Source organism: Ranitomeya variabilis, chromosome 2 (assembly GCF_051348905.1).
Source record: "Ranitomeya variabilis isolate aRanVar5 chromosome 2, aRanVar5.hap1, whole genome shotgun sequence".
NCBI lineage: Eukaryota > Metazoa > Chordata > Amphibia > Anura > Dendrobatidae > Ranitomeya > Ranitomeya variabilis.
The window spans coordinates 458,584,063-458,608,320 of NC_135233.1; the positions used below are offsets into that span (position 1 = coordinate 458,584,063).

Genomic DNA, 24,258 nt, shown 5'->3' on the forward strand with positions numbered 1-24,258 from the left:
CTAGTGTTATCTGTTAAGGGGATCCTTCTTGCTTCCAGGCATGGCATCACCCTCCCCAGGAGGCAGGCAATACCACTGTGGCGTCTGGACTCCTGGGGCACCACAAATGCTCCTGCCATTGTCCAATGACTTGCTTTCTGGAACTGTAAGCACACCTGTGTGCAGTTTGGAAGACTATAGAGCAGCAAGAGTGAGACAATAACACCTGCCTCCTGTAATTCAGCTTAGCATCTTTGCTGCTAGGGATGGTTTACACTTGAGGACCTGTCACATGGTCAAAAAAGGCCAGTTTTTGCTATTATTTTATTGCCACTGATTGCTTGAGTAATCAGTTTTTAGTTTTTTCTAAATCTGCTATTTGGTTCCAGAGATATGGAGGTTTCATTTCCTGCAGATTTTTATTATCTTTACAAGGGGGTGTGGCTCACAGGATCCTCTGGGGCGTGTCTTTAGGTTGCCCTGCACTATTACCTTGTCAACATCGCCCCCTTGGTAAAGACCATAAAAATTAGCACCAAAAAAAGGCCCATATTCCTGGAATTGTATGATAAAAATATTATTATTAATAATAATAATAATAATAATAATAATAAGAAGAAGAAGAAGAAGAAGAAGAAGAAGAAGAGGAATATTAAAGGAGAGCAGCAGAAATAAAAAAAAAGAGCAGGGCGCGGTTACAGTGGCCGCTCTGTATACTTAGAGCGGTGACTGATCCAGCATCGGCGCCGCCCCCATGACTGAAATCGGGACGTTACGGAGGAAAATAAAGTCCATTTTCTAACAGCAGCGTTGGGCCAATTCAGACGCCGTGCAGGTTAATAACGCTATTAACATGCAGATTAACCCCATATCTGCAGATTAATAGCGTTATTTCTGGTGACAGGTTCCCTTTAATCTACCCATCACCAAGGGTCAGTAATCCACAATTGATAGCTTCCTGGTTAAAGGAAACAATAGCCTCATCAGTCAGGTTTATGAAAGTTCTCCTTGAGGAAGTGAGGAATATCTTGGAAAACTTCACCAAGCAACTGGACACTTGATCTTGCCGCATACCCGGCAAGCGATGGCCGTGTGACACGGCCAGGACCTGCCTCTAGCAATCATGAGTAGAGCGCATCTCCACCCTCGATTGTTAACCTGTTAAATGCTGCTGTCTATCTCTGACAGCACCATTAACAATGTGTCGGCAAGGGGGCTCATCTTTCAATGGAGCCATCAGAATGCCCGCACTGTGATCACGGGTCGCCAATGGGCTGCTATAACCGCTGTGGGTCTGTTGAAGACTTCTGTGCCTGTCATTGCGGAGCTCCATTGAAACAGTGTCTGTGGCCGGGCTTCAAAGAAGAACTCGATTTTTGCCATACACAGCAATTCTGTAGTGTTGCTGTATATAGTACAATCAATCAAACGATCGCAGCTTCAAATCCCCTAAAAGGACTAATAAGAACAGTGTACTTACACTGTACTTATCGGCTCATTGCTTAGCCATTTCTACAGGTGTTTGTTTTTTTGCTTATTTGTATAGGCAGCTAATAAGGCCTACCTCAGTTAGAATGATTGAACAATAGTGTAATACAGCACATGTAATATAGCACATGTAATATAGCACATTGTGCAAATAACTCTTCGTTTAAATGTCTTCTCTAGCTCAGTTGCGGTTCCTGTTGGGCGTTTGCCGCTGTTGGAAACATTGAGGCACAGTGGGGAATAATTGGACATCCAGTAAACTTATCAGTTCAACGTAAGTAACTGACTTTCCTTGGGACAACGCTCCTGTCTTTCCTCTACCACGGCACAAAAATGGGAAATCAAGGTTTAGACTTATTATTACTTGTCATGACTCCGTTGTGGACATCTTGGAAAAAGGAGGAACGAAATGATGTAGCAGAGGAGGCAAAGAAAGGGCACTGGGCCTATAGGGCAGCTGTGAACATTAAATTTTAATTTCTAAGGTCGAGAGGGTATTAAAAAAAAAAAAAAGCTTGAATCAGCCCTTAAATAAGCCTATTTAATAAGTTTCCACATTCGCAAAAAATCAGATAAATCAAAATAAAAATATAGAATGCCAAAAAACAAAAAACAAAATGCTAGAATTGCTGTTTTTGGTTGCAGCGCCTTCAACAAAAAGCAATCAGTATATTGCATGTACCCCAATGATATCAATGAAAAAAAATAAATAAATAATTATATTTTTATATACTCATTTAACAGTTCGCCATGTAAGAATAAAAAAACAAATCCTCATATAGGTCCATCAATGTAAAAATAAAAAAGATACAGGGATATACAGTATATATATATATATATATATATATATATATATATATATATATATATATATATACACACACATACAGTACAGACCAAAAGTTTGGACACACCTTCTCATTTCAAGATTTTTCTGTATTTTCATGACTATGAAAATTGTAAATTCACACTGAAGGCATCAAAACCATGAATTAACACATGTGGAATTATATACTTAACAAGAAAGTGTGAAACAACTGAAATTATGTCTTATATTCTAGGTTCTTCAAAGTAGCCACCTTTTGCTGTGATGACAGCTTTGCACACTCTTGGCATTCTCTTGATGAGCTTCAAGAGGTAGTCACCGGGAATGGTTTTCACTTCACAGGTGTGCCCTGTCAGGTTTAATAAGTGGGATTTCTTGCCTTATAAATGGGGTTGGGACCATCAGTTGTGTTGTGCAGAAGTCTGGTGGATACACAGCTGATAGTCCTACTGAATAGACTGTTAGAATTTGTATTATGGCAAGGAAAAAGCAGCCAAGTAAAGAAAAGCGAGTGGCCATCATGACTTTAAGAAATGAAGGTCAGTCAGTCCGAAAAATTGGGAAAACTTTGTAGCGCTTGATGGTTTTTGAAACTGCACTTGGGGATACTTTCAAAGAAACTGGGTCACATGAGGACCTCCCCAGGAAAGGAAGACCAAGAGTCACCTCTGCTTCTGAGGATAAGTTTATCCGAGTCACCAGCCTCAGAAATCGTAGGTTAACAGCAGCTCAGATTAGAGACCAGGTCAATGCCACACAGAGTTCTAGCAGCAGACACATCTCTACAACAAGTGTTAAGAGGAGACTTTGTACAGCAAGGCCTTCAAAGTAAAATAGGAATTCACTGCTAAGGACAGGCAACAAGCAGAAAAGACTTCTTTGGGCTAAAAAAACATAAGGAATGGACATTAGACCAGTGAAAATCTGTGCTTTGGTCTGATGAGTCCAAATTTTAGATCTTTGGTTCCAACCACCGTGTCTTTGTGCGTCACAGAAAAGGTGAACGGATGGACTCTACATGCCTGGTTCCCACCGTGAAGCATGGAGGAGGAGGTGTGATGGTGTGGGGGTGCTTTGCTGGTGACACTGTTGGTGATTTATTCAAAATTGAAGGCATACTGAACCAGCATGGCTACCACAGCATCTTGCAGCGGCATGCTATTCCATCCGCTTTGCGTTTAGTTGGACCATCATTTATTTTTCAACAGGACAGTGACCCCAAACACACCTCCAGGCTGTGTAAGGGCTATTTGACCAAGAAGGAGAGTGATGGGGTGCTACGCCGGATGACCTGGCCTCCACAGTCACCAGACCTGAACCCAATCGAGATGGTTTGGGGTGAGCTGGACCGCAGAGTGAAGGCAAAAGGGCCAACAAGTGCTAAGCATCTTCAAGATTGTTGGAAGACCATTTCCGGTGACTACCCCTTGAAGCTCATCAAGAGAATGCCAAGAGTGTGCAAAGCAGTCATCAAAGCAAAAGGTGGCTACTTTGAAGAACCTAGAATATAAGACATAATATCAGTTGTTTCACAAGTTTATAAGTATATAATTCCACATATGTTAATTCATAGTTTTGATGCCTTCAGTGTGAATGTACAATTTTCATAGTCATGAAAATACAGAAAAATCTTTAAATGAGGTGTGTCCAAACTTTTGGTCTTTACTGTGTGTGTGTGTGTATATATATATATATATATATATATATATATATATATATATATATATATATATATATATATACACGCACCGTGTTCCAAATTATTATGCAAATTATATTTTTCTCGGACTTTCCTAAATGGTCGGTGCGAATGACAGTCAGTCCATAATAAGAGTCATTACCGTTAGATTATACATCGAATTTTATTGAAGAAACCTCCCAATGATAACAGTATAATCTCCCAAATGAATAAGAACTCAAAATGCACTGTTCCAAATTATTAGGCACAGTAGACTTTCTAAACATTTGATATGTTTTAAAGAACTGAAAATCCTCATTTGTGGAATTTGCAGCATTAGGAGGTCACATTCACTGAACAAAAAAGCTATTTAACTCCAAAACATCCTAACAGGCCAAGTTACATGTTAACATAGGAACCCTTCTTTGATATCACCTTCACAATTCTTGCATCCATTGAACTTGTGAGTTTTTGTAGAGTTTCTGCTTGTATTTCTTTGCATGAAGTCAGAATAACCTCCCAGAGCTGCTGTTTTGATGTGAACTGCCAACCACCCTCATAGATCTTTTGCTTGATGATACTCCAAAGGTTTTCTATAGGGTTGATGTCAGGGGAAGATGGTGGCTGTTGTGAACTCTATTTTTGGGCTCCCTCTAGTGGTCACTAGCGGTACTGTGTAGTGTTGTCTTTCTGCAGGTTGGCTTCATCACCTGGTTCGTTATCCTTGGTTGGTTTCCTATTTAGCTCACCTGGATACTCAGTTCCTTGCCTGCTATCAATGTATTCAGTGCTCTTCAGATTCCTGGTGACTACCTTGCTCCCAGTCTCTCCAAGACAAGCTAAGTTTTTGTTTGTTCAGTTTCTGATTATCAGCGTTCATCATGTTTTTTGTCCAGCTTGTTAAAATGTGATTTCTTACTTGCTGGTTGCTCTAGGGGACTGAGTTTCTCCCCTCACACCGTTAGTTGGTGTGGGGGTTCTTGAAATCTCAGTGTGGATATTTTGTAAGGGTTTTTTACTGACCGCATAGACCCCTTTTCTATTTTCTGCTATCTAGAATTAGTGGGCCTCTTTTGCTGAATCTGCTTTCACCCCTGTGTATGTGCCTTCCTCTTACCTCACCGTTATTATATGTTGGGGGCTTCTATATCTTTTGGGGATTATTTCTCTGGAGGCAAGAGAGGTCTTTCTTTCTCTCTAGGGGTAGTTAGTTCCTCAGGCTGGCTCGAGACATCTAGGATTTTAGACACGTTCACCGGCTGCCTCTAGTGTGTTTGGATAGGTTCAGTTTTGCGGTCAGTCCAGTTTTCCACTTCCCTAGAGCTTGTCCTATGTTTAGTCACCTTGCTGGAGTAATTTGTGATCCTCAACCACTAAGGATCATAACAGTATAGCAGGCCAAAAAGTGTTTTTTGCATCGCAGAAGTGGGATTAAAAGAAGACCTGAGTACATTTTTTTTTTTTTTGTGCTGCAGTCTGTCTAGCTTCTTTCATCCCCTTGAACTCTGAGTGGTTTTGAGCTCAGCTGCAGACATGGATGTTCAGACTCTGACTTACTTCTAATGTGGATGCGTTTTTTCTGGCTCTTGGATTGCTTTATGAGGAGCCTAATCTTGAGAATCAGGCAGAAAAAGCGTTGCTGGCCCTCTCTCAAGGGCAGGATGAAGCAGAGGTGTATTGTCAGAAATTTCGGAAATGGTCAGTGCTTACTCAATGGAATGAGTGTGCCCTGGCTGCAAATTTCAGAGAAGGTCTTTCTGAAGCCATTAAGGATGTTATGGTGGGGTTCCCCACCCCTACAAGTCTGAGTGATTCTATGGCTTTAGCCATTCAGGTTGATCGGCGTTTGCGGGAGCGCAAATCTGCTCATCCTTTGGCGGTATTTTCTGAACAGGGACCTGAGTCTATGCAATGTGATCGAACCCTGACCAGAATTGAGCGACAAAGTCATAGACGTCAAAATGGGTTGTGCTTTTACTGTGGTGATTCTGCTCATGTTATCTCAGCATGCTCTAAACGCTTAAAAAAGGTTGCTAAACCTGTCACCATTGGTACTATACAGCCTAAATTTATTTTGTCTGTTACTTTGATTTGTTCTTTGTCGTCCTACTCGGTTATGGCCTTTGTGGATTCGGGTGCTGCCCTGAATCTGATGGATTTGTCATTTGCCAGGCGCTGTGGTTTTGTCCTGGAGCCTTTGGAATTTCCTATTCCTCTGAGGGGAATTGATGCTACGCCATTGGCTGAGAATAAACCTCAGTATTGGACGCAAATGACCATGTGCATGACTCCCGTTCATCAGGAGGTGATTCGCTTTCTTGTTCTGCATAATTTACATGATGTTGTCGTTTTGGGTCTGCCATGGCTGCAGGCTCATAATCCAGTTTTAGATTGGAAAGCTATGTCTGTGTCTAGTTGGGGTTGTCAGGGAATTCATGGCGATATTCCATTGGTGTCTATTGCTTCTTCCACTCCTTCTGTGGTCCCTGAGTTTTTGTCTGACTACCAGGATGTATTTGATGAGCCCAGGTCCAGTGTCCTGCCCCCTCATAGGGATTGTGACTGTGCTAAATTCCCTGAGGGACGACTTTTTAATTTGTCTATACCAGAGCATGCCGCGATGCGGAGTTATATAAAGGAGACTTTGGTGAAGGGACATATTCGCCCATCCTCTTCCCCTCTTGGAGCAGGATTCTTTTTTGTGGCCAAGAAGGATGGTTCTTTGAGACCGTGTATAGATTATCGCCTTCTGAATAAAATCACAGTCTAATTTCAGTATCCTTTGCCACTATTGTCTGATTTGTTTGCTCGGATTAAGGGTGCCAGTTGGTTCACCAAGATAGATCTCCGTGGTGCGTATAATCTTGTGCGCATTAAGCAGGGAGATGAATGGAAAACAGCATTTAATACGCCCGAAGGCCATTTTGAGTACTTGGTGATGCCTTTTGGACTCTCTAATGCTCCTTCTGTGTTTCAGTCCTTCATGCATGACATTTTCCGAGAATATCTGGATAAATTTATGATTGTTTATCTGGATGACATTTTGGTTTTTTCTGATGATTGGGAGTCCCATGTGAAGCAGGTCAGGATGGTGTTTCAGGTCCTGCGTGCTAATGCTTTATTTGTGAAGGGCTCAAAATGCCTCTTCGGAGTACAGAAGGTCTCCTTTTTGGGTTTTATTTTTTCTCCTTCTACTGTGGAGATGGACCCAGTCAAGGTCCAGGCTATTCATGACTGGACTCAGCCCACATCTGTTAAGAGTCTTCAGAAGTTCTTGGGTTTTGCTAATTTTTACCGTCGTTTCATCGCTAATTTTTCTGGTGTGGTTAAACCTTTGACGGATTTGACCAAGAAGGGCTCTGATATGACTAATTGGTCTCCTGCGGCCGTGGAGGCCTTTCGGGAGCTTAAGCTCCGGTTTTCTTCAGCTCCAGTCTTATGTCAGCCAGATGTCTCTCTCCCCTTCCAGGTCGAGGTTGATGCTTCCGAGATTGGAGCAGGGGCTGTTTTGTCGCAGAGAAGCTCTGAGGGCTCTGTGATGAAGCCGTGTGCTTTCTTTTCAAGAAAGTTTTCGCCTGCCGAGCGAAATTATGATGTTGGTAATCGGGAATTGTTGGCTATGAAGTGGGCATTTGAGGAGTGGCGACATTGGCTCGAAGGAGCTAAACATCGTGTGGTGGTCCTGACTGATCACAAAAATCTGATTTACCTCGAGTCTGCCAAGCGCCTGAATCCTAGACAGGCTCGTTGGTCGTTGTTTTTCTCCTGTTTCAACTTCGTGGTCTCATACCTGCCTGGTTCGAAGAACGTGAAGGCTGATGCACTTTCTAGGAGTTTTGTGCCTGACTCTCCGGGAGTTTCTGAGCCGGCTGGTATTCTCAGAGAGGGAGTGATTTTGTCTGCCATTTCTCCAGATTTGCGACGAGTGCTGCAGAAATTTCAGGCGGATAGACCTGACCGTTGTCCACCAGAGAGACTGTTTGTCCCGGATAGATGGACCAGCAGAGTTATTTCCGAGGTTCATTCTTCGGTGTTAGCGGGTCATCCTGGGATTTTTGGTACCAGAGATTTGGTGGCTAGGTCCTTCTGGTGGCCTTCCTTGTCGCGGGATGTGCGTTCCTTTGTGCAGTCTTGTGGGATTTGTGCTCGGGCTAAGCCTTGCTGTTCTCGTGCCAGCGGTTTGCTTTTGCCTTTGCCTGTCCCGAAAAGGCCTTGGACGCACATTTCCATGGATTTTATTTCGGATCTGCCAGTATCTCAGAAAATGTCTGTCATCTGGGTGGTGTGTGATCGTTTTTCCAAGATGGTCCATTTGGTGCCCTTGCCTAAGCTGCCTTCCTCCTCCAATTTGGTTCCTCTATTTTTTCAGAATGTGGTTCGCTTGCACGGCATTCCTGAAAATATTGTGTCTGATAGAGGATCCCAGTTTGTGTCCAGGTTTTGGCGAACTTTTTGTGCTAAGATGGGCATTGATTTGTCTTTTTCGTCGGCCTTCCATCCTCAGACTAATGGCCAAACCGAGCGAACTAATCAGACGTTGGAGACGTATTTGAGATGTTTTGTTTCTGCTGATCAGGATGAGTGGGTGACTTTTTTGCCATTGGCCGAGTTTGCCCTTAATAATCGGGCTAGTTCTGCTACCTTGGTTTCGCCTTTTTTCTGCAATTCTGGTTTCCATCCTCGTTTTTCCTCGGGTCAGGTTGAGTCTTCTGACTGTCCTGGGGTGGATTCTGTGGTGGATAGGTTGCAGCAGATTTGGAGTCATGTGGTGGACAATCTGAAATTGTCACAGGAGAGGGCTCAGCGCTTTGCCAACCGCCGCCGCGGTGTGGGTCCCCGACTTCGTGTTGGGGATTTGGTGTGGCTGTCTTCTCGGTATGTTCCTATGAAGGTTTCATCTCCTAAGTTTAAGCCTCGCTTCATCGGTCCTTATAAGATCTTGGAAATCCTTAACCCGGTGTCTTTTCGTTTGGATCTCCCGGCATCGTTTGCCATCCATAATGTGTTCCATAGGTCTTTGTTGCGGAGGTATGTGGTACCTGTGGTTCCTTCTGTTGAGCCTCCTGATCCGGTGCTGGTCGAGGGCGAATTGGAGTACGTGGTGGAGAAGATTTTGGATTCTCGTATCTCTAGACGGAGACTTCAGTGTCTGGTTAAGTGGAAGGGCTATGGTCAGGAGGATAATTCCTGGGTTGTCGCCTCTGATGTTCATGCGGCCGATTTGGTTCATGCCTTCCATGCGGCTCGTCCTGATTGCCCTGGGGGTCTTGATGAGGGTTCGGTGACCCCTCCTCAAGGGGGGGGGTACTGTTGTGAACTCTATTTTTGGGCTCCCTCTAGTGGTCACTAGCGGTACTGTGTAGTGTTGTCTTTCTGCAGGTTGGCTTCATCACCTGGTTCATTATCCTTGGTTGGTTTCCTATTTAGCTCACCTGGATACTCAGTTCCTTGCCTGCTATCAATGTATTCAGTGCTCTTCAGATTCCTGGTGACTACCTTGCTCCCAGTCTCTCCAAGACAAGCTAAGTTTTTGTTTGTTCAGTTTCTGATTATCAGCGTTCATCATGTTTTTTGTCCAGCTTGTTAAAATGTGATTTCTTACTTGCTGGTTGCTCTAGGGGACTGAGTTTCTCCCCTCACACCGTTAGTTGGTGTGGGGGTTCTTGAAATCTCAGTGTGGATATTTTATAAGGGTTTTTTACTGACCGCATAGACCCCTTTTCTATTTTCTGCTATCTAGAATTAGTGGGCCTCTTTTGCTGAATCTGCTTTCACCCCTGTGTATGTGCCTTCCTCTGACCTCACCGTTATTATATGTTGGGGGCTTCTATATCTTTTGGGGATTATTTCTCTGGAGGCAAGAGAGGTCTTTCTTTCTCTCTAGGGGTAGTTAGTTCCTCAGGCTGGCTCGAGACGTCTAGGATTTTAGACACGTTCACCGGCTGCCTCTAGTGTGGTTGGATAGGTTCAGTTTTGCGGTCAGTCCAGTTTTCCACTTCCCTAGAGCTTGTCCTATGTTTAGTCACCTTGCTGGAATAATTTGTGATCCTCAACCTCTAAGGATCATAACAGGTGGCCACACCATGAGTTTATCTCCTTTTATGCCCATAGCAGCCAATGACTCAGACGTATTCTTTGCAGCATGAGATGGTGCATTGTCATGCATGAAGATGATTTTGCTCCTAAAGTTGTCAGTCAGAAACTCTATTTACTTTGCAGAGGTCATTTTCACACCTTCAGGAACCTTAAAGGGCCCTACCAGCTGTTTCCCCATGATTCCGGCACAAAACATGACTCTTCCACCTCCTTGCTGACGTCGCAGCCTTGTTGGGACACGGTGGCCATTCACCAACCATCCACTACTCCATCCATCTGGACCATCCAGGGTTGCTCGACACTCATCAGTAAACAAGACTGTTTGGAAATTAGTCTTCTTGTATGTCTGGGCCCACTGCAACCATTTCCACTTGTGAACACTGTTTAGGGGTGGCCGAATAGTAGGTTTATGCACCACAGCAAGCCTTTGAAGAATCCTACACCTTGAGGTTCACGGGACTCCAGAGGCACCAGCAGCTTCAAATAACTTTGCTGCTTTGTAATGGTATTTTGGCAGCTGCTCTCTTAATCCATTACTTGCCAACTTAAAATTTTTACAAGTACGGATTTTTCAGAAAAGGGCGTCCCAATATTTAATTAAAAATGATAATGACATGATTTCCTATTTTGAAAACATTGATTTTACAAACACAACACAAAAAATTGGACCTAATTATAAAAATTATAAAATCTTAGCTGCTAGAAGCTAAAGATTAGGCGTCCCAAAAAAAGGACATTGGTAGATAATGGGTTAATCCAATGAATTTGTCAGGCAGAAACCTTCCTCATTATGCCTTTATCTGCATGAATTCTGTCTGTGCTCTGTTTCAGGCACAAATCTCTTCATCATACTGTGATCACTTTTAAGTTTTCGTGAAATATCTAATGTTTTCATACCTTGTTCAAGGCATTGCACTATTTAACGCTTTTCAGCAGCAGAGAGATCCTTTTTATTTCCCATATTGCTTGAAACCTGTGGCCTGCTTACTAATGTGGAACATCATTTTTAAGTAGTTTTCCTTTCATTAGAATCACCTGGAAAACTAATTATCACATGTGTTTAATATTGATTTCAGTGATCCATTGAGCCCTGAACCACAATACCATCCATGAGTTTATTTGAAAAACAAAACAATTAAATCTTTATGACACTTAAATCCAATTTGAATAATAATTTGGAACACGGTATATATATATATATATATATATATATATATATATATATGTATATATATATATATGTATATATATATATATGTATATATATACACAGGATGACCTATAGAAATATATATTTCTATTTGCATGTGTGTGTATATATGTATATTATATACAGGGGTTGGACAAAATAATGGAAACACCTAACGTTTTGGCATCATAATTTTCGAAGATGTTATAAACATGCAAACTGTGACATATGGTAATATTTTGTAGTTGATTATTTGTGTTATGTGACATGTAAATTAACTGTTTGTTTTGCATAATTGTAAGAACAATGATGAGAACCTGATACCAATGGCAGACCTCTCGGATTGTCACAGAGGCCAAATTGTTGGTGCTCGTATGGCAGGCGCTAGTGTAACAGAAAGTGCCCGAATGCTTGGAGTGTCAAGAGGTACTGTCTCCAAAGTAATGACTGCGTTTGAAAGAGAAAGAAAAATGTCCGCATCAAAGCACAGGTCCGGCCGAAAGTCAAAGTTGACTGAGAGAGACCATCGGACTCTAAAGCGAATTGTGAGAGAGGATCGCAAGACCACGGCTCTGAAAATCACTGCTGAGCTCAATGAACACCTACAGAACCCAGTTTCCACAAAAACTGTTCGTCGGGAGCTGCACAAATCTGGATTCCACGGAAGAGCTGCAATTAGAAACTGGCTGCTCTCAATGACAAATGTTTCCAAGCGTTTAGAGTGGTGTAGAAACCTCCAGAATTGGCCCCTCAAGCAGTGGAAACATGTCATATTCTCAGACGAATCATCGTTTACCCTATCTCCAACCTCCGGCCGAGTGTACGTTTGGAGACAGCCGAAAGAAGCATTCCATCCAGACTGCCTTCTCCCAACCGTAAAACATGGCGGAGGCTCTGTGATGATCTGGAGTGCTACTTCATGGAGATCTGTCGGGCCAATGATATCCCTTCATGGAAGAATTAACAGCCGAGATTATTTAGGCATTTTGGGCGACCAAGTGCACCCAATGGTTCAAACACTGTTCCCGAAGGGGAATGCCATCTTTCAGGATGATAATGCACCAATTCATACAGCTAGAATCGTTAAAGCATGGCACGAGGAACATTTTAATGAAGTTGAGCATTTCATCTGGCCCCCATAATCCCCAGACCTCAACATTATTGAGCATTTATGGTTGATTTTAGAGATTCAAGTTGGACGTCGATTTCCGCCGCCATTGTCGCTCAAAGAGCTGGAGGGTGTTTTAACTGCAGAATGGGCTAAAATTCCTTTGGAAAACAATTCACACCTTGTATGAATCCATACCTCGGAGAATTGAGGCTGTAATCGCCGCAAAAGGTGGACCTACACCATATTAAACTAACATTTGCTGATGTCTCCAGGTGTTTCCATTATTAGGTCCAACCCCTGTATGTATATCTATAATATAACGCTGGGAGCGTCACTCTGTCCGAAGCCTTTATAGACTGCGCAAGCGCCGGCGCAGTCTGGACCCCACAGAGTGACGCTCCCAGGAGATCGCGGTATGCGTAAGCACTGAACGCACACCGCAATCTCCAACGGAGAAGCAGGGATGAGCCAGGAGGGTGAGTATGCAATATTTACCTGTCCTCCGTTCCATCGATGCGCGCTGCTCTGTCCTCCACATCCTCTGCCTGTGACGTTCAGTTCAGAGGGCACGATGACATGCTTAATGCGCGCCACCCTCTGACTGAACAGTCACAGCCACAAGATGTGGAGGACAGAGCAGAGCGCATCGATGGAACGGAGGACAGGTACATATAGCAAGTGCCGGGGGCCTGAGCTAGCGGCGACTCCGGCACCTGACCCCCACAGCGCGCCGGTGTCCCCGCCTGCTCAGGCCCCCAGCACTCGGCACCCAGCACAGCCACGCACAGCCGCCCGCACTCACCACAGCCACGCACAGCCGCCCGCACTCACCACAGCCACGTACAGCCACGCACAGCCGCCGGCACTCAGCACAGCCACGCACAGCCGCCCGCACTCAGCACAGCCACGCACAGCCGCCCGCACTCAGCACAGCCACACACAGCCGCCGGCACTCAGCACAGCCGCCGACACTCAGCACAGCCACGCACAGCCGCCGGCACTCAGCACAGCCACGCACAGCCGCCCGCACTCAGCACAGCCACGCACAGCCGCCCGCACTCAGTACTGCCATGCACAGCCGCCCGCACTCAGTACCGCCACGCACAGCCGCCCGCACTCAGCACCGCCACGCACAGCCGCCCGCACTCAGCACCGCCACGCACAGCCGCCCGCACTCAGCACCGCCACGCACAGCCGCCCGCACTCAGCACCGCCACGCACAGCCGCCTGCACTCCGCACCGCCACGCACAGCCACCCGCACTCAGCACAGCCGCCCGCACTCACCACAGCCACGCACAGCCGCCCGCACTCACCACAGCCACGCACAGCCGCCGGCACTCAGCACGGCCGCCCGCACTCACCACAGCCACGCACAGCCGCCCGCACTCAGCACAGCCACGCAGAGCCGCAGGGCACTCAGCACTGCCACGCACAGGCACCGGCACTCAGCACAGCCACGAACAGCTGCCGGCACTCAGCACAGCCACGCACAGCCGCCGGCACTCAGCACAGCCACGCACAGCCGCCGGCACTCAGCACAGCCACGCACAGCCGACCGCACTCAGCACAGCCACGCACAGCCGCCCGCACTCAGCACAGCCACGCACAGCCGCCAGCACTCACCACAGCCACGCACAGCCGCAGGCACTCAGCACAGCCGCCGGCACTCAGCACAGCCACGCACAGCCGCCAGCATTCAGCACAGCCACGCACAGCCGCCGGCACTCAGCACAGCCACGCACAGCCGTCCGCACTCAGCACAGCCACGCACAGCCGCCCGCACTCGCCACAGCCATGCACAGCCACCGACACTCACCACAGCCACGCACAGCCGCCGGCACTCAACACAGCCGCCCGCACTCACCACAGCCACGCACAGCCGCCCGCACTCAGCACAGCCACGCACAGCCGCCGGCACTCAGCACAGCCACGAACAGCCGCCGGCACTCAGCACAGCCACGCACAGCCGCCGGCACTCAGCACAGCCACGCACAGCCGCCCGCACTCAGCACAGCCACGCACAGTCGACCGCACTCAGCACAGCCACGCACACCCGCCCGCACTCAGCACAGCCGCCCGCACTCAGCACAGCCGCCCGCACTCAGCACAGCCACACTCGGGCAGTAGAGCCGGAGAGAGAAAGATGGGAGCAACATATGGCAGAATGGAAACATGAACAGGCAGAATGGGTGCAGCACATTACAACAGAATTGGGGCGCAGGATGGGAACAGCACATGATAGAATAGGGGCACGGGATGGGAGCAGCACTTGACAGAATGGGGGCGTGGGATGGGAGCAGCACATGACAGAATGATTGCGCACGATGGGAGCAGCACATGACAGAATGGGGGCTCACACATGGCAGGATGGGGGTGCAGGATGGGAGCACATGTGACAGGATGGGGCGCAGGATGGGAGCACATGACAGGATGGGAGCAGCACATGACAGAATGGGGGCACAGGATGGGAGCAGCACTTGACAGAATGGGGGCGTGGGATGGGAGCAGCACATGACAGAATGATTGCGCACGATGGGAGAAGCACATGACAGAATGGGGTCTCACACATGGCAGGATGGGGGTGCAGGATGGGAGCACATGACAGGATGGGGCGCAGGATGGAGCAGCATATGACAGGATGGGAGCACATGACAGGATGGGGACGCGGGATGGAGCAGCACATGACAGGATGGGGGCGCAGGATGGAGCAGCACATGACAGGATGGGAGAGCAAGATGGGAGCAGCACATACCAGGATGGAGACCATATACCAATATAAATGCTCGCCACCCGGGCGTAGAACGGGTTCAATAGCTAGTATATATATATATATGTAGATAGGTAAGAAAAAAGCGGAACAGCACAATGCTCACCGGCGGGTGCCTGGCCTCCTAGGTAGAATGGTCCACTTCATCTACCCAAAATACATACCAAACAGAAAAAAAGAAGTCAGCACTCCAAATCCTTTTCAAGTGAAAAAGTGCATGGTTTATTCAAACCCACATCTCCGTGCGACGTTTCGTCTCACAGAGCCTTTCTCAAGAAACGTCGCACAGAGATGTGGGTTTGAATAAACCATGCACTTTTTCCCTTGAAAAGGATTTGGAGTGCTGACTTCTTTTTTTCTATTTGGTATATCTAATATATAAAGCTGAATGTGTGTATGTGTGTGTGTATGTATGTATGTATGTCCGGGATTGGCATCTGAACCGTCGCAGCTACAGCCACAAAATTTTGCACAGTCACACGTCTGGACCCTGAGAGCGTCAAAGCTATGTTGTGAGGTGAAATTTTAACCCCGCGCTTTCAAATTCACCAAACAATTTTGCCCCTATCTACATAATGGGGAAAAAATGAAAGGAAAAGTGTTGGAGGCAAATTAACAGCTGCCAGATGTGAACAAGGGGGACTTAAAGAATGAGAGCGATGGCGCCAAAGAGTATATACTGTACAGTTGCTAAGGTGGGGCCCCGACATGGGATAATCACCACACCACCACGGGGATATGAACACACACACAAAATGCGCCACACACTACCACGTGCTCGAACACATATACCACCCTCAGCGCACATTTCACCACACATACACCAACCTCACCACATAAAAGTCGAAACACAAAAGTCGCCGCTCAAAACTCGCCACGTGCAAAACTCTCCACATGCAAAACTCGCCACACGTGCAAAACTCACCTCATGGAAAACTCGCCACACGCAAAACTTGCACACGCAGAAAAGTTGCCACATGCACAAAAGTTGCAACACATGCAAAAGTTGCCTCACACAAAACTTGCACATACTCAAAAGGCACCACACATAAAACTCGCCACGCGCAAAACTCGCCATGCGCAAAACTTGCTGCACACAACTTGCTACACTAACCTGTCGCATGCAACTCGACACGCAAAAAGTTGCTACACGCATGTCGCCACACGCAACTCAACACACACAACTTGACACACGAAACTCGCCCTAAAACACACAAGTCTGGTATTATCCTTCAAAAATAAAAATCTGATTAATAAGCTGACAAACTACAAGAGCAACAAATGTACCATATAGGAATCCGGCAACTGTCAGTCACATGACCAGTCTATTATGTGTATGTGTGAGCTAATATATACTGCCAGGGGGGAGGGCTTACTGTTGGCTGGGGATTTATCAGGCTGCCAATTTAGCTTACAAATACTGAGGTAAAAATACTGACCAAATAACGTGTGAACGAGGTCTAATACAGGAGGAGATGACATACAGATATATACTATATACAGGAGGAGATGACACACAGGTATATACTATTTACAGGGGAGATGACACACAGGTATATACTATATGCAGGAGGAGATGACACACAGATATATACTATATACAGGAGAGATGACACACAGGTATATACTATATAGAGGAGGAGATGACATACAGGTACATACTACATACAGCAGGAGATGACATACAGGTATATACTATATACAGAAGGAGATGACACACAGGTATATACTATATACAGGAGCAGATTACCTACAGGTATATAGTATATACAGGAGGAGATGACATACAGGTATATACTATATACAGGAGTAGATGACACACAGATATATACTATATATAGGTGAGATGACACACAGGTATATACTATATACAGGAGGAGATTACATACAGGTATATACTATATATAGGAGGAGATGACATACAGGTATATACTATATACAGGGGAGATGACACACAGCAGGTATATACTATATACAGGGGAGATGACATACAGGTATATACTATATACAGGAGATGACATACAGGTGTATACTATATATAAGGGAGATGACAAACATGTATATACTGAGGTGAAAATGAGAGGTGTGAGGTGAAAATGAAAAGGTGTGAGTGCAAAATGAGAGGAGTGAGGGAAAATAGTGGAGTGATTGGAAAATGACAGATGTGAGGTCGAAATGACAAGTGTTAGGGGGGAATGAGAGGAGTGAGGGGGAAAATAAGAGGAGTGAGGGGGAAAATGAGAGGTGTGAGGGAGAAAATGAGAGGTGTGAGGGAGAAAATGAGAGATGTGAGGGGGAAAATGAAAGATGTGATGGGGAAAATGAGAGGCGTGATGGGAAAATAAGAGAAGTGAGGTGCTATAACTAACCACAGATATTTACTATGCCCAGGCAACGCCGGGCTCTTCAGCTAGCTTAGATTTACAATCTCCATGCTTTTCTCATGGACAACTTTATGTGGCCTGTTCAAGAGTTGGAACAGCCAAAAATCTGTTTGTCTTTGCACCTGAAGGAAAAACTAAGAATGTCGTTTATCAAAAGGCTCTCGAATAAGTAGTAGAAGATTACTTCACATTACTTGGCCAATTTAGTTAAATCTGTGTGGAATATCTCTGGTGTTGAAATATATGTTGTAAAATGCTTCTATTAGCTTAGTTTTTGCCTTTTAATAATTACATTTCTATCTATTTTTTTTGTGTTTTTTTTGTCCAGAATAAATTTTTGTTAACACATTCTATTTTGCTAACAGCAGTTATTACCCTGGGCGAAGCCGGGTAGTACAGCTAGTATATATATATAGCCCTGTAACTTTTTTGTTTTAGCATTTATATATATATATATATATATATATATATATATATATATATATATATATATATATATATATATACATATATATATATATATATATTTTATTGCAAGGTTCTAAATTATTTTAACTAACTAAAATAAAATTTTAAAAAATGCCATGCTGATCTTAAGAATCATAATGCCAAGTCATTTTTACCGCACGTAAAAAAAACAAATACTTTTACGGAATTAAGTTTTTTCACCCTTTCAGGGCACTTGGAATTTTTTTCCCCATTTTTACATACATTTTATGAAAAAAATAAATGATGTTAAACAATTCACCCACTAAAATATTAACCCTCATGTGACTGATAGAAAAGGGGGAAAAAAGTACAAAGTCAAAAATTGGTTGTAGCCGGATTGAAAATAAAAGAAAGCCTAAAGCAAAAAAGGCAGTTTTAGCCATTAAAAAACAATAAAAACATAGCAATAAATTATACATACCCAAAAAACTTTACAAAAAAAAGTCAAACAAGCACTCTTATGGCTACATTAAAAGTAAAATGTAAAAGTTATGGGTCTCAGAGAGTGGCATTCTCAATTAATCTAGAAAAAATGCTTATATTGCTAAAACTTAAAAACTGATATAAATTTGGCATATTTGGTATTTTGATAAATTTGGCAGGAGAATCGCCACCTTAGTCGGGAGAGATCGTCACAAGGTGAGGACAGACAGGTAGTAACGGTAGTTTTAGTGGCCTAAAAGTGGAAAAAAATCACTTGACCTGAAGGGCGGTCTTTAATTAATTAAACCCCTTTATTTCTGCAGTCATGCGGATTATCTTCTTTGTAACTTTTCTCTTCCTAAACTTTACTTCTGTGTTTACATTTACTCACTGAATATTTTCTTCCAGAGCTTATAGATTGTGGTCCTTCTGAAAATGGCTGTGCAGGAGTGAAAATTGAGGAGGCTTTTAAATCTGTCATAAAGCAAAGTAAGATATTTTATGTTTACTGTAAGGAAATGTAAAATGTATCACGTACGATAATAGATTATCTCAACCAATACTAAAAGTCTGATTGGAAGGATGACAAGAAGTTTAAATATAAGAGAGTTATTTGATGAAGACAAACAATATACAGTTTTGAATATTTGGGGAGACGTGTTTATAGGTATTTTCTTCTTTCTTGTTAATCTTTTGTTCCGACGGTTGCAGCAATCTTATCTAGTCCTTATTGATATTTCTACCAGATGCACATGTTTACCGGACTTACTTGACTATTTATATAGGGGAGATCAGGGGAGCTGTGCACAATCAATCTATAGAATATACAAATCATGCAGTAACGACTATTGTGAGACAGTGGCAGGATAAGTGGTGGGGGATAACTATAAAAATGAACTTTAATCAAATTTTGTACATTTTATCTTCCAATAATTTAGGCTTGAAAATTTTGTAATTGGCAAGGAGAGTTCCCCAAGCCATAGATTAGGGTGAGCAACATGGACTAAAGGTGATGACTCAAGCGGGCAGGAAGGATAGCCGGTAGACAAGCAGAGCAGGCTACACCAGAAGACTCAGAGCCAGGAGTGTAGATACACTGCATATAGGATGTGAAGACTGATATTTAGTTCAGGACTTGCAGCAAACAAATTGTTAATGGTAGAGCTGCATGCTAGCGGAAGACAAATGACAATGCCAGAGACAAAGACAATCAGCAAACAAATGGTTAGCCATCACCAACAGCATCACTCACCAACAGCATCACACTTCATTATGATTGCAGCAATCAAATTGTTATCCCCCGGTCTGAGCAAACTGAGCTAGAAAGTAAATGCTGCTAAATGAAAAGCAGGAATTTGCTAAAGAGATGAATAGCTGATTGTGAGAAATGGATAGGAAGGGAAAACTCCAGAAGTAAACATGGTAAGGCCAGGTTCACATTGCGTTAACAGCAGCCCGTTCAACACATGCATTAACGGGCTGCTGTTAACACAAGTGCCAAATTTCGCTAGCGCAGATAAAGCTAGCAGATGCTCTATCTGCGCTAGCAGTGACGGACCCGGAAATGCGTCAGCCTGCGTCCCGGGGTCCGTCACTCAATGACGGCACATCGCTAGCGCACGCCCGTTGTGGGCGTGCGCTAGCGATGCGTCCGACATAGGGATTAATGGCGGCGTTAATGGACTGCGTTACACCACGTTATGCCGCGGTGTAACGCAGTCTGTCTAACGGACTGCCAAAAAGAAATGTGAACCCAGCCTCACTGAATGCAAAGCTCACTGAATATTCAGTACATAGCTGTCTGAGTCGGCATAGCAGGGCCTTAACCCCTTCACGACATGCGCCGTACATGTACATGTACGTGTTTCTCCCTTTGATGTGGGCTCCGGCGCTGAGCTCACATCTTTCCCGGAACATGTCAGCTGTTTTGAACGGATGACATGAGCCCCTAACAGCCGCGAGTGGAATCACGATCCACCCGCTGTGGTTAACCCGTTAAATGCCGCTGTCAATCTCTGACAGCGGCATTTGTGATTGCGCCAGAAGCGCGTCACTAATCCCGCCCATCAATGCCCATTTCACATGACCACGGGTCACCGATGGGTTGCCATGACAACATAGGGTCTGCAGCAGACCCCTGTGGTTGTCATTGCTGGATTGCTATAAGCGCCGCCCCACCGGTCGGCACTCATAGCAAGTGAGCATTTCTGCTACACACAGGCAATCTGATCATCACCTGTGTGTAGCAGAGGCGATCGGAGACTACTTTAGCATGTGAAAACTAAACAAAAATAGTAAAAGTTAATATATAAATATATAAAAGTTCATATCACCCCCCATTCAAAATAAAACAATTAAATAAAAAATACACATATTTGGTATTAACACATTTAGAATTGCCCGATCTATCAAGATATAAAAAGAATTAAACCGATTGGTAAACGGCATAGCGAAAAAAAAATAATTCCAAAAAAACAATTGTGAATTTGCTTTTTTTTTTGCAATTTCACCGCACTTGGAATTGTATTCCCATTTTTTACTACACAATATGGTAAAACCAATGGTGTTGTTTAAAAGTACAACTCGTCCCGCAAAAAACAAACCCTCACATGGCCATATTGACGGAAAAATAAAAAAGTTATGGCTCTGGGAAGAAGGGGAGTGAAAAACAAACGCAAAAAACTAAAAAGGGCTGCAGCATGGAGGGGTTAAGTGATGATGTCAAATAAGTTTGACGCGTTACTTGGCAACAATAGTAGAAAGGGGCATATACCGGCGCTGGTACCAGGACTTTATAAAACAGAAAGCGCTGTAACTAGTGTCCATCCCGCAGTATATCACAGATAAGGTCACCAAATGTTAAAATAAAACATGAAATAAGCATATTTTGGTGATCTTCCAGGCTATTTTTTGTGTTTTTCTTCGTTGTTTTTTTTTTTATGTAACTGTCTGATCTGGGACATTTATAGAATATTGACAGAATAGCACAAAAATACTAAAGAGACGTGACCCACATTTATTTCCAGAACCTTTTTGTGGCTCTTTGCACACGCTGAGGAATAGGCAGGTGGCCATACAGGCACAGCTCTCGTCACTGAAGGGAGCTCTGAAAATCGCACATCGTAGGTGGAAATGCCATAAATGTCCCAGATGGGAACCCTCCTTAAAATAGAGACACCATGCAAATGTATTCTTAGCAGTGTCTGAAAAATAATGATGACTATTGTCTTATGTAGTAATAATAATAATGGATTTATAAAAAAAATAAACGTATAAATGTTAATAAGATTTGCTCTCTTTTCCTCTACAGAGGGATTGGTATCTGAAAAAGTTTACCCATACAAAGCAGAAGTACAGAAATGTAAAAACATCAATTCTGTAAGAACTACCATTAAAGAGTATATATCGCTCCCCAAAAATGAGCAAGGTAAAAAAGATGCCGTATTTGTCCAAATGTATTTTTTGTGTGCAGTGGAAGCTTTTACTGCAGGACGGTAGTAGCCACAAAGTGAGAGATCGCACTGGGTCCGCTAACTTCGGTGTTTCATTTTAATGAAGCATTAAAGCGCAGAGGCAGACACCTTCCCACCAGAAATGTGGGAATAGGCACATTTTTTATATTATTTACATATGGTATATATCATTTATCCCCTCTGTCCCATATATTACTGTACATTTCTAAGATATAGTTTTTAAATCCAATGTCTTCGATTTCGTTTTCACTCATCTGTTCTGAGATCTTTGCTCTGTTCTCCTCTTTGTCAAAGTGGCCTCTTTAAATGGGAGCACTATGGAAAGTGTAAATCATGCATAGGGAGTCCACTCGCACTGGCAGCAGTTAAAGGGTTGTCCGGTCCAAATTGAGAAGTCTGCAGTCACTCTGTGTGACTGCAGACTTATGAAGCCCCGAGCTCATGCACTGTGCGCTGTGAGGATTCGACGGTTTCTGGGCCTGGACCGGTGGGTATGTATTCGTTTTGCATACTACTGGCCAGAACCTGTCGAGTGGGCGCAACCTCGCTCCGCACACTTGTATGGAGCGAGGCTGTGCCCACCAGTCGGGCTCTGGCCGGGAGTATGTATAACGAATACATACCCTCCGGTCCAAGCTCAGAAACCTACGAATCCTCACTGCGCACAGTGCATGAGCTCGGGGGGTTATGCCTATAGTATGCCTATACGTGCGACGGACAAAGCCTAGCCTTCGGCAACGCCTTGGATGCCTAATCACGACATCACGATGTGCATACACTAGGGCCCAGGCACAGGCAACATATGTCATGACGCCAATATTTGCAATTACATTAATGGAGTAGTATATGGAGATTGTATCCTTGTTTAAATCCCAAGTCAGTTATGTCACAGCCCCACATGGTGCTCAACGGAAAACAAGCAAATATGAATAGGAACAAATCTGTGGCACTCACCGAGTGGCTAAAAAGTTATTCCTTTATTGCACACCAAATATATCCTCCATCCGGTATGCAATAAAGGAATAACTTTTAAGCCACAGGGTGAGTGCCACAGTATTTCTTTGCTCTTATTCATATGTCATGACGTGTGAAGTCTGTCTGCTCGGCATCAGAAGCCAACACAGAGTAAGGATGCCCAAAGGGCAGGTCTCATGCTGGAGGAAAGAAGAAACCCGAAGGCGCGGAGGACCAGACAAATTTCTCATTATAGGTAGAGAACCAAGATATCATTGTTAGTATGAAGGGCAGTACAATTTAGCACAGTTACAACAATTGAAGTAAACAATGAAATTACTACATTCATAAAAGCATATTAAATTCCATATTCATTTTGTTTTGTTTTTTTTCCTTAAGCCATGGCCCATTTTGTAAATGTCAATGGTACAATTGTTGTGCGCCTAAACGCCACCGGTCTGAAGGTAAATATGTTGCCAGGGGTGTTTGACTCTTGAAAAAAAATATTTTTTTAAACCAAAATGTTCCACAAAATGCAGTTTTTAAATGAAGGTCTTAATTATTACGGAAAAATAAATCCAAACCTATGGGTACCTGTATGAAAAAAAAGTTATTGTTCACTAAACCTAATAACTGGTTGGGCCACCCTTAGCAGCAGCAACAACTGCAATCAAGCATTTGCGATGACTGAAAAGAAGTCTTTTACAACACTCTGGAGGAATTTTGGCCCACTCAGAGTTGTCGTAATTCAGCTACATTGGAGGGTTTCCGAGCATGAACCGCCTTTTTAAGGTCATGTCACAGCATCTCAATCAGGACTTTGACTAGGCCACTCCAAAGTCTTAATTTTGTTTTTCTTAAGCCTTTCAGAGGTGGACTTGCTGGTGTGTTTTTGATAATTGCCCTGCTACATAAACCAAGTACGTTAAGCTTGAGGTCACAAACAGATGGCCGGACATTCTCCTTCAGGATTTTTTGGTAGACAGCAGAATTCAGGATGCCATTTACCACAGCAAGTCTCCCAGGTCCTGAAGCAGCAATACAGCTCCAGACCATCACACTACCACCACATTTACAGTTGGTATAATATTCCTTTTTTGAAATGCTGTGTTAGACGCCAGATGTAATGGGACATACATCTTCCAAAAAGTTCAACTTTTGTCTCGTCAGTCCACAGAGTATTCTCCCAAAAGTCTTGAGAATCATCAAGATGTTTTCTGCCAAAAAGCCTTTATGCTCTTCTTGCTCAGCAGTGGTTTTTGTCTTGGAACTCTGCCATGCAGGCCATTTTTACCCACGCTTTCTTATGGTGGAGTCATGAACACTGACTTTAACTGAGGCAAGTGACACTTGCAGTTCTTTGGATGTTGTTGTGGGGTCTTTTGTAATTTCTTGGATGA

The 24,258-nt window shown here is 44.1% G+C and overlaps 1 protein-coding gene across 1 annotated transcript in view; it reads left to right on the plus strand.

Moving 5' to 3' along the window:
- LOC143806639 (cathepsin W-like) overlaps positions 1-24,258 on the plus strand; it is a 103,381-nt gene that overhangs the window by 48,911 nt on the left and 30,212 nt on the right. The window contains exons 5-8 of the mRNA XM_077287407.1: positions 1,648-1,741; positions 18,840-18,920; positions 21,742-21,858; positions 23,258-23,322. Of these exons, the coding sequence (XP_077143522.1) occupies positions 1,648-1,741; positions 18,840-18,920; positions 21,742-21,858; positions 23,258-23,322 (357 nt within the window). The remainder of the gene's footprint in view (positions 1-1,647; positions 1,742-18,839; positions 18,921-21,741; positions 21,859-23,257; positions 23,323-24,258) is intronic.